This window comes from Pollicipes pollicipes, unplaced genomic scaffold (genome assembly GCF_011947565.3).
Source record: "Pollicipes pollicipes isolate AB1234 unplaced genomic scaffold, Ppol_2.1 Scaffold_4002;HRSCAF=4701_pilon_pilon_pilon, whole genome shotgun sequence".
In the NCBI taxonomy this organism is placed as follows: Eukaryota; Metazoa; Arthropoda; class Thecostraca; order Pollicipedomorpha; family Pollicipedidae; genus Pollicipes; species Pollicipes pollicipes.
Genome location: NW_023596420.1, coordinates 27632075 through 27646375, shown reverse-complemented (window position 1 = coordinate 27646375; position 14301 = coordinate 27632075). Strand labels below are relative to the sequence as shown.

Sequence of the window (14301 nt, the reverse complement as noted above, 5' to 3'; positions counted from 1 at the left end):
TACACACGCGACTGCGGAGCCATTTAGCCACACGCAGGAGTGTCCCGCCTGACTTCCGCATGCGTCAAGTGACACAACTCACATCAGTGAAGACACATTTTATATTCATGACAGCACATCTGGCGAGACATTCACTGATGACAGTACAACCACCCAGGAGCAACAGTCCCCCATCGGTAACGTCAGCATCGCTGCCGTGACCAAGCCCGACACTCACAAACACCGGCGAGGGCATCACCATCATCGAAACCAACTACAATTCAAAATCGTCCCGCAGTTCGTTGTACTCCTGTACGTGTTTTCGGATGGCAGACGCGTCCACCCAGGTCAGGAAGTCCTCCATGTTCCTCGTGACGAAGAACGCCGGGTCCTTGACCACCTCAGGCCCAATGCGCACGTGTCCCTGCTCCACGAACTGCGTGGCCATTTTGACCGTGGGCGCCATCTTAAGGCGCACCATGAGCACAGGCAGGCGTCGTCGGCAGAAAGACGACGCCGTCACCTTGTCCACCAGCTCCAGGTTCCACTTGGTTGGGATCAGGCCCATCTGGTAGGCCTTTTCGATCAGCTGTGCGGAGGCCTCCACCCGGAACTTATCCTTTGGGTCGAGGTTCCGTATTTTGCGGGCGATCTCTCGGATCTGGCGAGCCAGCTTGTTGTACTTTGTGTAGTCATCCCGTTTCTTTATCTGGAACTTACGTAAGATCTTGGCTTCGTGCAGTGTGTTGTCTGCTTCCCATGATATGAAATCTACCTTCTTGAGCAATCTCTGCTCATGATACTTTAGCTTTCTAACCATGATTTTCTATGTTGCAATAATATCTGCAGAATAAATAAAACATAGTCATTGGAAGTCTTCAGGCTGATATGGAACTGAGCAACAGGATGTTACAGACAGTGGAATCATTGGATATTTAAGGGGGTAGACAATGTTGTAAGTAGAACAGACATAAGGACACAACAATCAAGACACTTCATAAGCAAATATGTATTATTTTAATTCCTCTACATTATTTTTGTCACTAATAAGTGCTAGCAACCCTCTAAATGATTGCTGCACCAGATGGTATACTATCAGGTTCATGGCAAATATCATATCCATATGATTTGGTTGTCACCTCAAGTAGGAGTACAATGGGTGTGAGTGTAACAAACAAATATTTTTAGGAATTAGGAAACCCAGCAAGGGGCCATCAAACCAGCAATAAGTATCACACATTGGCACAGGTCCACTATCCCACCAAGCTACCAAATGTCAAAATGTGGCATGTCAAGAGGCTTTCATGATATTGCTTCCCCTCCAATGCTCATGAGGATAGTGCTTATTTCTTAAAACTGGAAGGAAAACACACCCTCCAATTTCATGTAGTGGAGGGCACATATGCCAACACAGGCATGTTCTTATACACACCCAGTCTGTGGACTATGGCAAGCATGCCAACAAGATGTTTAAGACACGCATCACCCTGCCACAAATAGAATGACAAACTGCCCAATTTGGAGCAAACATTGCTAACCTTACCTTCCCCCAAAAATACAAATGCCAATCAGACTTGGTTATTTTCTATGATCTTAGCAGTCACTTTATATCACATAACACGTGCTAATTGCCATAACATTCCAATTTAATATTTCCACCCCAAATCTTTGATTATCCACATTTGATGCTTTTGACAGTTGCCCTAGATCTCAGGTTATGTCCCACCTCTGTAACAACGAGATCTCTGAAATGAGAAATCTGTAATGCTTTGCAAACCGGACTACCATGTCTTCCAAAGCTTAGGATTGGTTCCCTGGCACTAGAAATTACGTACCTGCTTGGAAGCTACACTTTTCTACAAGAAAAGACCGCTTCCACCTACTGCATCTCTCTTCCTCACGAACGAGCAAAACTATACTTAACTTACGGGGCTAATAGATTCCTACTCCCCGAGAGCGGCGGCACGAACCTGGACACCACGATCCAACACGGAACCCCCATGCTCGCTATTGATGCAATCTGTGACGCACATGTGCGCCATGATTCCCAGCCGATATAAACTCGTCAGCTTTTAAAATTAAATGACGTCATAAAAACGTAAGTTGTTACGAGGCACTTACTTGATGAGTGGGTGCCACGATATTCTTTTCGATAAATGCATGTATTCAAAATATAAATACGTCTATCTATTCATTCTCCTAGTTATTTCACCAGGATTGGAGTTATTGCTATGACCTTACATGTACGTCATGATAACCTCAATTAAAACTGCATACTTCGAGAGCTCCCATCTCTGTCTTGTTGATATGCATCAGGTGCAGAGGAAATGTGTATAAAATGCTCTAAACCATAAATAACCGTGTTGGCAGGGGCGGATCCAGAGGGGGGCACGGACTTTGACCCCATTGGGCCCCGAAGGAGCCCACTGGCTCGGAAGGGGTCCATAGCCGGCCGAAGAGGTGAGTTTTTTTTAACACAAAACGCAACAAAACTGGGGATCTCTGGACTTCCAGGCGACCAAAAACAGCTGTAAGCAAAAGTGAAGGGCGTGCGAAAAGTCCAAAATATTATCCAATGATTGGAAAAGCTCTGAACTGTACACTTGAAGCCCCATTGCACTGTCTAGGGGCCCATACTGTTTCCGGGAGACCCATATGCCCACATGCAGAATCATATCGATCGTTAATGAGCATTCCGCGTTTCCTTTCATCTCTTTGCAGTTGCTCGGAGGGCCCTGCGCTGTTGGTAGGGCCCTTCCTGTTAGTGTGCCGTTGCACTCCCCTCCAATCACGGGCCCTTCCACGGATTTTTTCCATTCGCCAGAGAGGCCCTGTGAGCTATAGCTGGGGTTCCACATCTTAACCTGCCGGGGTATTATCGGGTGCCCAGGGGCCCTTTACGTGGGTCTCGGTAAACCTACCGACACACAGCTCATGGGCTCTCTACATTAGCCTAAGACGTTTACAATTCTCTGTCACTTGCTTAGTTCCCTACACTCTTGTCAGGAGCCATCTGATGACCTGGTTGGGCACACTCAGTCGTTCGGGAACACCGCATACTGGGTCTTGTGTATTTATTTTCCGAATGGGGGCCCTACGCTCTTGTGGGGAGACATCTGATAACCTGCTCGGGCATGTTCAATCGTTCGGGGCCCTCTACATTGGGCCTTGGGCACGGGCTATTTGAATGGGGCCCTACGCACTTGTCGGGGGGCCCTCTGTTCGCCTCCTCGACCACACTGATCGGGGGCCCTGCACATTGGTTCTTAATGTTTGAATTAAGCACCCTCTGCTCCTATCGAGGTCATCTGATAACCTGCTCGGATACACTTCATCTTTCGGGGACCCTCCGCACCGGGTTTTGGCTGTCTCGTACTTGAATTGAGGGCCTTACGCTCCTGTGTGGTCTATTCTGATAAGATGCTCGGACCCTTTCGATCGTGGAGACCTCTACATCTTGTTTTGGACATTTCCTTTTTGAATGGAGGGCCCTTCGCTCTTTTCGGGGGCCCTATCTGCCCTAACCTGCTCTGGCACACCCGATCATTCCGGGACTCTCTGCATTGAATCTTGGGTACTTCCTATTTAAATGGAGGCTCCTACGCTCTTGATGGGGACCCTATATTTTAACCTGCTCGGGCACACTTGATCGTTGGGAGCCCTACATATTTTGTCGTAAGTATTTCTTACTTAAATGGATGGTCCTATGTCTTGGCGGGTCCCATCTATAAAGCTGCTCGGGCCAGTGGCGGATAGACAGAAGGGCGAGGCACGAGATCATCTCCCCATGGACCATACCGAGAGGACCTAAAGGCTCCGAAAGGACCCATAACCGGCCGAACAGACGCAGTTTTCTTACAACAAAATTAGACGCCTTTGGACCTACAGACGACCAAAAACAATTGCTAGCAAAAGTAAAGAGCTCATGATCAGACGAAGTTTATTCTTTCCTGATTGAGCAGGTGTTGCTGGGGGGGGGGGAGTTTTGGGGCTCATTACGCTGCCCAGAGACGTTACGCTGCTGCCCGGACCCCATATGTCCACTTAACGGGTCAATCTGATCGCTAAGGAGCTTTCCATGTTGCCTTTGATCTCTGAATTTTTTCGTAGGGCCAAACTCTGCTGTTGGAATGTTATCTGCTCCATGCCTGGGCACTCTTGATCGAGCAGGTTTTCCTCGACGTATTTTTTTTTCTCGTTTGCCCGAAAGGCTCTAAACGCTTTTACGGGGCCCCATATGCCAGAGTGCACTCAGTTGCTCAGGGGCCCTTCATATTAGTCCCTGGTTCTTTCCACTTGCTTGGAGGGCCTTGTGCTGTTGCTGGGGCCCTTATAGGGTGAGGCACCGAGACACCCGATGTTCAGGGGCCCTCTACCTTGATCGAGGGATCTTTCCCTTTGATCTCAAATGCAGAGGACTCTTCACTCCTATCGAGGCTCTTTCTTTAACGTGCTCGTACACTTTTGATAGCACAGGGGTATTAATTCATGGTCTTGGGTAACTCCCCTTTGCTCAGAGGGTCTTGTGCTCTGGGTGGGGCAACATATGTCAGCCTGCGGGGGGACAACCGATCGTTTAGGGGCCCACCACATTGGTCTTGGGTTCTTTTTTATTGCTCTGAGGATCCTGCACTTGTTGATGGGAGCCACATTGTTTGCCTCCCGCGGCACCCACGATCGCTCGGATTTCGTCCCAATTGCCCTTGGCGCCTTCGCCTTAGAGCAGTGGTTGGGTATGTGCCGATAAATTTTTACGCGCAATTGCCGAACGTAATTTTGCATGCCGCCGGCGTCGTATGTGTCATTTTCATTGACTATTCAGTGTGTAACACTTGTACTAGTGCATCGCGTTCTTAACATATTTCGAATGTTATGATACGTTGTACTCCTTTATGACAAATGAAAAATTATGCAGTCATCAGCCATCAGCTGATTACATTGCCCTCCCGGCTAGCCGCAAGTTGGTTTTGATGGTTGCAAGCAGCCAGCTCAAGTTTATTTTGCCTGTTGTTCCGAAACACTTAGCACCAAAATCACAGCATTTAACCTGACCTGTAGAAAATGAGTGAGCTCTATGCGTATGCATGGGGTAGCACGCCTAGCTTTATAGGGCTGCGCACGTTAAGATGGGTTTCCGTATTTTATTGAATAAATGAATAGGTAAATATATATATATATATAATATATATATATATATATATATATATATATATATATATATATGTATGTATATTACATCCGACTTGTCTTAAAACGTGATGACCGAAAAGCAAGAATATTTTTGGAGGGGCTTCAAACTCCAGGGGGCCCACAGTGTTGCGTGCCCCCCCTTGACGAAATCTCGGATCCGCCCCCGCGTGTTGTACACCACCCGCAACCATAGTACTGCAAGGCTTAACACATAAACATCTGACACACATTTTGCCGCCTCTTAGGATGCGTGGAAAATGGTCTTCAGGTGATCAAAGTTCAATGACTTTGCTCAAGGACTTAGAGGCTAATGAGGCAAACAGCAATAGAAGACCGTGTTTCGTTTAGCCATGACGAGTGGGTGCCACAAGCGGGAACCACGAAGCCTGCACGAAATGAATGCAAAACTGCAGCAGAAAAATGTAGCTTTGTTTTGCTCTGCGCAGATATTTTAGTAAATTTTTATCTAAGGATGTGGTAGCTCGCGATAGGAGGGAGAGTGGCGCTAATATTACGAAAAAAGGGACTCCGCTTGACAGGATAAATACCTATAGCTAATCGGTTCTCAGCCCTTGGCAAAGTTCGAAGTATAAACGTTCGAGTCAGTTGTGATCTCGGAATTAGCAATTAACGTAGGTACCCCGTTCGGCTTAGCAGACCTATGTCGCTGTATAAATAATTTTGCTGCACGTAGGCCGTGGGCCGTAATGCGCTGTCACGACACGAATACAGCCCGTTTTGAATGCCTGACTGTGTTTGGCACTTACGTGAGGTAACCCCTTGCTCACAGAGCCAGGTAGCCCCTTGCTAAAAAAATGGGATCATCATTCTGTACTAGATTATTTCATCGTGAATTATGCATGCATTAGAAAATATGACGATTATTGACCTTTGTCACAACCTGCCATGTTTGGATTCAGCAACAAAAACCTTGTGGTTTTCCCTCAATAAGTCAGGTTTGACCTTCAACTTATGCTCTCTTAGACTCTGCTTTTGATGCTCAACCCACCATGGCCCCCAGTACACTATTAAGGTTACCTTTTGGGTTTGCTGCATTTGAAATACAAAGGTTCTGTACAATAAGATGTTAAATGAACCTAGGGAGTGTCATTGCTGATCAGAAACCACTGCCAAAGCAGAAACTGACAGCCTGCCTTGCAAAGAATGTTAATAGGTGTATACATGCATGTTAAGTGTTATATGCTAAAGAACCACAGTAATTGACACCCTAAAACCAAGATACTATTAGGTACCTGGTATATGCATATACACAAGACCACTACAACACCCAACACATCTCACCATGGTCTTAAAAATATATGCTGTTTTATGCATGTGACTTACCTAATATACAATTGTAGATTAAGTCGTGGAGTCTAAATAGCAGTTTGTCTGACATTAAAACAAAACATCGATAACTGACCAGCAATTGTCCAATATTTGTGTTGTGGAATTCTGTGCAAAGGAGATAACTTGCATATACCTTTGTATTGCTATATTTACACTTGCCAAATGAAACCAACTGCTGTTTTGCTTTGTTATGACATGCCATTCATTTTGCCAATTTGGAACTATTCAGATCATTGTTGTACTCATGGATGCGAGAAGTTCTCACAAGCTGGAATGGGTGGGGGCTGGCAGACAGCAAGCCATTATAGGTTATTATTTGTAGACACTGTCCACAGGTCTAATATAAAACTTTCAGAAACTTTGCACCTTTGCCTCCCTGACTTCTGATGCCCTTAGTATCATACATGCAGGGTGTCCTGAAATTGATGCACCATTGCATTCTCCCCACTAACAGAAAAAATGATTGACACCCATTCATGATTTATCTGCCAATGTAATGCCTACACAGTCATATACATTGTGACATGTGCTCAGACATGCTGCTCATCAGGTTGTCAAGAATCTCCATCTGAACCCTCCACCATGCTGTTTGCTCATTCTGGAACAGGGCCTTTTCTGATGTGGCGGCAACATTTTTCTGCCTGATGATCGCTCAGAGATTCTCGGTCGACGACATGTCGGGGCTGTTGCCTGGCCATGTACCCTTCTCCCAGAAGCCCGGGAAGTTAGTGCATCACCAGTCCTGAGTCTTCCTGGTGTGATGATCTGGAGCACCGTCCTGCTGGAAAATCACCATTGACATGTCTGTCAGGAATTTGACCTCGGTTGGTGGGTCATTCTCTCTCCTCCGCTGCATCGCCGAGGCTGCAGTCTTCTCCAGCACCTCTCTGACGTAGTCAGCGGTGACGGTGTGTCCGCGCGGGACTTCGTGTAGCTCATAGAGGCTTCAGTAGCTCATCATGCCCCAGACAAGAATATTTAGCTCCTGTAGCCCGTTTTAGGTGCTTCACTGTCCCGGCGATTGGCACCTCCGAGCTGTTGTTGGGCCAGACCCGGTCGTTCTGGCGGTTAAGAGCTTAGAAGAGCTCGAAGAGCGACTCGACATTGAACAGGAAGCGTCTCCAGTCCTCAACGGACCAGTTCTTGCGGGCCTTGGTGAATTCCAGCCGCCCGCGCTTCTGGTCCACGGTAAGCCTTGACTGCAAGCTGGTGTTAAGCGGCTTCAGTTGCATGCTGGTCCTCAGGTACCGGCGGACGGCCGACTTGGGGGCTGGGTGCTTTTGTGCCGTCAGTTTTCGCGCCAGGGTTCTCGTCGAGTGGTGCCTTTTGAAGGCCGTCTTGCAATGCCGATCTCCACCACCCGGCTCAAGGCCGACTTCCGCCCGCAACCTGTGCGACTTTCGAGCGTCTCTCCTGAGCGATCGCGTGCCAGCCAGTGCCTAATCGTCGCTACGTTGACGTCCGAGTCCCAGGCGACCTGAACCTGGGCCATGCTGCCCTTGACCATCCCAACCGCGCGTTAGTGGATCGGTGGCCTGTGCTCTCTCACCATTGGCGATATGCAAACTCGACGCATTGGCTACCTCAAAAGGAATGACCTTTCCCGCCCGTTACCGGCCGAGGTGAGGCCGGCCGCGAGGGTCATGTGATCGCCTGACACGGCAGGGTGCCCTGGGGCCGAGCGCGGTAAAATCCGGCTCACTCAGCGCTCGGGAGGGGGGAAATGATAGGCGGCACTATCCGCACAGCAATTTCAGGACACCCTGTATGTCTGCATACGGTGCCAACTTCATTACTGGGCAGGAGGCAGGTTGTGTTAAGTTTGCAGTAAGGCACGAGGTCAAATCTGTACACGTGGTATTTATTTACCATTGTTTGTTGCATTTCATCTTCGATGGTACATAGGATGTGGAAAGTTAAATACATCTGGTTCAAAGAAACAAGTACAAAATTATATACTATTAATGTGACTACAAGAGGATATCCAAAGTATGACCCAAACATGCAGCATCTTAACACTGCCAAATGGTGGCATATGCTTACAAAACTAACAGATTTTGATGGAGAAGAACAGACAAACAACTGTATCGTGGTGGTTGAGCTGATGCATGGTGACATTATCATTTTAGGGGTCGATTCTGGATCTGCCTGCTTTGGAGCATTTATGAGGATTACTGTCAGATCCTTGCAATAATTGGAGACAGAAACGTGAAACAAACTCCACAATGTGTATGTGCATACACCACCAAGAAGTCATTGATGGATCTAAAACCATCCGACCCATATGTGCACCAGTAACCCGCGGGAAATGAGTAAAGGAGTCACTTCCCCAAAGCAAATGTGAATACGAGATCTGCGGCCTAAGCTGCGAATGATTCGTCCACGAAAATTTTTACACACGTGAAGTACCATTTGTCAGAACGAACATTTATTTCGGCATCCTACAACAACAAAGGAACCGGCGGACAAGGTCCAACATCCCATTCGGGCCCGGCTAGAATTCGCGGCGCCAGCCGGTGCGGTGTTGGACACCCCGTCATAGAGTTAGCCCATGCAAGAGCCCGGGAGACATACCCCCACCTGGCAGTGACTCCCGGCCATGACAACGTTACGTGCTGTGAGCGCGCCACTCTCTGCCGGCGGGGGGCGGGTTCTGCCCGCGATGCGAGACACTGCTGCGACTCGGCCTGGTGGAAGGCGAGCACGACGTGGAAAACGTGGAAGGCTTGCTTGTTGGGAGCTGAACAGCATTGAGTGCCTGAGAAACTGAGACCAATGCCAAGACCTATGCAGAGACCAAAGGCCATACACATCATTTCATCTGCACGGCGCCCGCGCCCACTCACCGATGGGAGCCGGCTCCGCCAATCCCAGCTTCGCCCCCCCCCCCCCCGTGCGGCACCGTGGGCCGGAGATCGCCTCACGAGATGAAAGCGTGCAACTGATGGCATCGTTGCAAGAATGCTGTAGCATGATGTGGCTAATAAGAGATATGCCACCACACCATGCGTAATATTGTTTTTTCTTGGATGTTTTTTCAGCTCACATTTTCCGCACCATGCTTCGGCTGTTTGAGACATCCTTGCATGCAAAGCTGTATGCAGAGTTCCGGCCGAACCCGCCAGCATCTCTCATTAATGTTGTTTTGCAAGCTGTCAAGGTAAGACTATATGCGGAATTTGTTTCCATATTATAGTTAATTTAATATTTATGGTAAGGACAAGTTTAATGTTGGCTGTGAATGGTATTAATTCCAGTCATCTCATTTGATTGTGAAGGAGTGCAACTAGGTATGGGACCTGGCTTTGTTGATCAAGGCCTCTGAGCTTCATTTGCATTATATCTTCATATTGATTGGCAATTTCAGTCATTTGTGCACATGCTTACAATCAATCAGTGCAAACATGGAACAATTTAGCTGACGCGCTATGCGGCCGAGCTTTTAACGATTTTGGATAATAAGATCACATGCTTCAGTTCTGATAGTGTGGAACCTTATATTATGGTGTTTTTTTTCGAACTGTAGTGAACAGAGACGTGCTTTCACATGTGTTAGCTCAAGGATGCCTGAATTACTTATTTCAAATTAATATTTGTGTATTTGTGCTGTTTGTGCACGCCTTTTTGTCAAATACCAGACATGGACTGGTCAGTAGGCAGCTCACTGTCCGGAACACCCACAGAAGAAGTTGCCACTGGATCGTGCACTTGATGTCGGCTGCGGCAGTGGACAGAACACCCGCTGTCTGGCACCCCATTTCCGTTCCGTACTAGCCACGGACGTCAGTCCAGCGCAGATCAAGGAGGCGGCCGCAAGTAACACTGTCGCAAATATCGAATACCGGTGAGTTGGACGGAGCCGCGAATAACTGCCTTCAGGTGTTCCGGGGGTGTTACGTTGCCACGCAGTCCCCCGTTATGTGTTCAAAGAGCCTAGACTCGTTCTACAATGGCTTCCCTCCAATGTTCTTTAAAGGGAATGTTCCACATTTGGAAATATTCAGCGAAGTATCAAATATTATGGAATAAGTTCACTTGCTGAAAATGAAATGATCAGATGATCACGTCAGGTGATGATGAAGCTTACTTTGATGAACAACATTCCCTTTAAAAGAAATGTTCCACATTCGAAGATATTCTGGCAGGCATCAGATATGATGAAATGAGCTCTTTTGTAGGTGGCGATTTACTTTTGAGTGTTAGATGGGTAAGCAAGGACTGCTCTAGACCACACAATTTCATTATTTTATTAATATGTTTACTTAATTATATGTTATTATATATTACTTACTTGATTATAATACCATGTTGAGTATATAGTTATGAATATATACTCAATACGGTCCCGCTGGTTCCGTTGGTTAGAGGACCTGCCTTCCGATCCACCCACGCGTGAGGGGAGAGGGGGGGGGGGGGGGTTCGGGCTACTTCAGGTGCTCGCCATTTGTCCTTCAGAGGTGCAGCCTGCGGCCCGTGGCAACGGTCAGGCCAGCTAAAGTTCAGATGACGTCAGAGGGAAAGGCGGACCGTGTCGAGCATTGCGGTATGTTAAAACTTCGCCTCCAAATTTTGCCGGATTGTGCGATCGGATGATAAGGCGTCAGAGTTCACACAACAAGCACGGCTTGGCGTGAACTCTGATCCCATAAATTCATCCATTTAGAAGGTTTGGATTAAATCTTAAAAAAGATCGCATTTTGATTACGTCATGAAGCGTCTTTATGACGTTAGTTACTGCCAGATTGATTGTGTCAGAGCTGCCACGGGAACGGACGGGCTGACTCACTTGTAGTACTTCAACTTCCTGAGAGGTGGCGGGGTGTTGCTGGAGAATGTTCGCGAAACGGAAGATCGTCTTGCGAAACGGAAGATCGTCTTGTCCTCTTATTTTGGCGTTTCTCGTGATGTTCTTGTATATTTGTTCGTTATTTTATATGACGGTATTCTATTCACACGCTCGGTTTTGACGTTTTCAGGTTATTTGATTACTTTACCGTCATAACTCGTACAACTGCCCAAGTTACTGTATTACATAGTTCAAAACGTGATTTATGTTCGAGGCTTGCAGTAGACGCATTACTCTGGTTTAGGGTCAGCTGAGATCCGTTGATGCTAGAAATCGTGCTGATGTACGCCAGACGCGAATAACTCGATGATCATATTTTTCGTGGCCTTGTGCGTTTTGTGGCCATTGAGGTGGCAGTATTTGCGTGACGTCTGTCTGGCGTCATGCATTGCTGGCTGACCTAATATATGAAGTCCGCACGAAATAGTCTGCACAAGCTCGCGGGCGGCAAGCTCAGAAACCAGAGGGTTTTAAGTCTTCAGAGGGACAGAGCTGTAAACTGCACTGGATGATTTTTAAAATGACTATCTCAGTCCAAACACCCCTGTAACCTCTGGCGTTATGGGCCGGGCATGTCGCAGGATCATATAACATGGTATAGACTACTCTAGTAGGGTAGTAGTCTCTAGTGCTACTGGTAGTGCCCAACTGCGCATTCGAACTGGCTGGTTTGTAACGAAAACTTCACTTAGCATTGTGCTGCACCCCGTGCTCAGTTCAGAACTATGTACGGCCACGAGGCTGGCCTGTTCGTAGTGGGACAGACATGCAACTTCACTGCTTACGAGGGGAACTGAGGTTGCAAAAAGGACATACCGGCACGATGAGGATCTGGTGGGAGCGGTTTTCCCGTGCTACAGTTACCTGACCTGAGGCAGGCCCTGCAAAACGTCTAGCCTATCACTCTCTGTATTATGCTCTAGGCTTCAAACATTAGCTCATCGGATACTTCTAAAAGTCGTCCATCCCTCTCCTTTGCTGAATTGCCATCGCTCCCGCTGGTTATCAATGCCCCCCCCCCCCCCCCCTCTACACACACACACACACCCACACGCACGCACGCACGCACGCACGCACGCACGCACGCACGCACGCACATTTTCATTTAGTCCTCATAGGCGTGGTCCTGCATGATCCTGTGGCCGAGTGTAAAGCCACTTTTCCAGGGCTCCCTGCCGCCGAAGCGCCGCTGTTGTTACCCACCGCCCAGTGTTAAGGACCAGGGAGCTTCTGTTTACGGGAGAGCCACTCTGCTCCTCACCAGCAGGCGGTATCTGTTCTGCCTCGCTCCGTAACATCATGGCACGCCCGTTCTATCCTCTCCCTGCGTGCCGCCAGGGTATCAGCTGCCGAGGAGATCCCAGCGCCGCCCGACTCCATACAGCTGATCGCCGCCTGCCAGTGCGCCCATTTCTTCGAGCTGCCCCGTTTCTTTCGCGGAGGCGGACCGCGTGCTGGCGCCGGGCGGCCTGCTCGCTCTGTATGCGTACGGCTTGCCCGAGCCGTACCGCGACGGCGCGCTCTGGACCGAACTCAATGACGTCATACTGCAGGTGGGTGCGGAGGCCAGCGAGCCTCGCTCTGTTGGTCTCGGACTTGAGACGGCCCCGAAACGTTTGGTCTTTCGGGTGCGCAATATGCGGAAGTTTTCGGCCCCCCCCCCCCCCCCCCCCGCCTAAAATGCATTTGACTTACGGGGGAGCGTCGCATTAATCCCCCAGTCGGGCGTGCGATGTGAAACCCGAAAATAGAGTACGAACCAGCCATCTTGTTGTAGGATGCGGCTGACCGTGCTGTGTTGTGTTCGGCAGGCTCAGGCGGCCACGGCCGGCTTCTGGGCGCACACCCGGAATGAGGTGGCGGACCGGTACAGCGACCCACGCTTCCGGCTGCCCTACCCGGGCGAGGTCAGGTGGGTCTCGGCTGCACCGCCGGCGAACAGGCCCGTGAGGGTCAGCGGGATGCATCGCGTGACAGCGCCAGCACGAGCGAGGCGGGCCGGGACGGGGCACAGTGCCGTCCTGTGTGGGATGGTGTCAAAGCGTGACGTGATGTGGGACTGTCGCGGCGGCGCATAGATTTCGCGCTCTGGTGATGTTCTCTTCTGTCCGCATGCCCTTTAGCCTGCATACCTCCATGACTTCCAGATGCCTTCTAACTTAACTTTATGTTGCGGTTTTGTATTTCGTACGTGTCTTGTGGGCTTTCTAACGCACTCAGCTGGTTGGGCTTTTTATGGCGCCGCCTGCTGATTCTGGCAGGGAGGGTGCGCACAGCGGGAATCGATCCCGTATTTTCAGTTCCCTGGATGCGCCGCTTTACCACTGCACTATCAAGACGCCTTCTCCACTTGTCGCAATTCTCATGGCCGTGAACAAGATTTCGGGGAGAAACGGCTAAGACGTATCTTGCACTGGCTCACTGCGAAAGTCCTTGCAAGTGCGAAGGCACCAGTAGTGTGGTGGTTCATCTGCGTGCGTGGGAAGTCAGGGGTACGAGGTTCGATTTCCTGCGGCGCCCACCCTTGCTACCAGGGTGAGAGGTAGGCGACGCCATATACTCATAAGAGCTGAGCACGTCGCAAAGCCCCAATACCAACAATGGCAACGAAGTATACCCAAGCGGCGATTTTCTTAAATATCGTCACTTCTTTATTTCCTATCCCACCTTTGGCCGGCTCGCTGACTTTGCCCTCCCGCTGGCCCGTGACCCCGTACCGCGCGGCTGACGGCGCCGACCGCGGCCACAGGGACGAGAGTCACTACCAGGAGCGGACGCTGACGCTGGACGGCCTGCTGGGCGGCATCAGCACCTGGTCCGGCTTCCAGACCATGGTGGACCGCTGCGGCGCCGAGCGGGGCGAGGCCCTGTTGCGGCAGACCCGGGAGCGGTGAGTGGCCAGTGGCTGGCGGGACGGTCCGGCACGCGACCAGGGC

At 49.5% G+C, this 14301-nt stretch overlaps 1 protein-coding gene and 1 long non-coding RNA gene across 4 annotated transcripts; one reads left to right on the top strand and one right to left on the bottom strand.

The window, feature by feature from the left end:
• Nucleotides 1-83: 83 nt before the first annotated feature.
• Nucleotides 84-1986, bottom strand: LOC119093618 (U3 small nucleolar ribonucleoprotein IMP3-like). Of its 3 annotated transcripts, none has more exons than XM_037216598.1 (2): nt 1908-1986; nt 84-822 (listed from the first exon to the last, which is right to left on the bottom strand). In XM_037216598.1, exon 2 carries the CDS (start codon nt 797-799, stop codon nt 254-256), a length of 546 nt encoding a protein of 181 aa, XP_037072493.1. In that variant the 5' UTR covers nt 800-822; nt 1908-1986; the 3' UTR covers nt 84-253. The 3 variants fall into 3 exon arrangements, with proteins under 3 accessions (XP_037072493.1, XP_037072494.1, XP_037072492.1); XM_037216599.1 differs by having other exon boundaries at nt 1950-1979; XM_037216597.1 differs by lacking the exon at nt 1908-1986 and adding an exon at nt 1815-1901.
• Nucleotides 1987-5730: 3744 nt separating this feature from the next.
• On the top strand, nt 5731-12790 carry LOC119093593 (uncharacterized). Its single transcript, XR_005093642.1, has 4 exons — nt 5731-5801; nt 9561-9679; nt 10203-10363; nt 12704-12790. It is a non-coding gene; the product is annotated as an uncharacterized LOC119093593 (long non-coding RNA).
• The last annotated feature ends 1511 nt before the right edge of the window (nt 12791-14301 follow it).

Excerpts from the sequence above, each read along its gene's own strand:
- LOC119093618 (XM_037216598.1), bottom strand. The coding sequence starts at position 799 with ATGGTTAGAAAGCTAAAGTATCATGAGCAGAGATTGCTCAAGAAGGTA.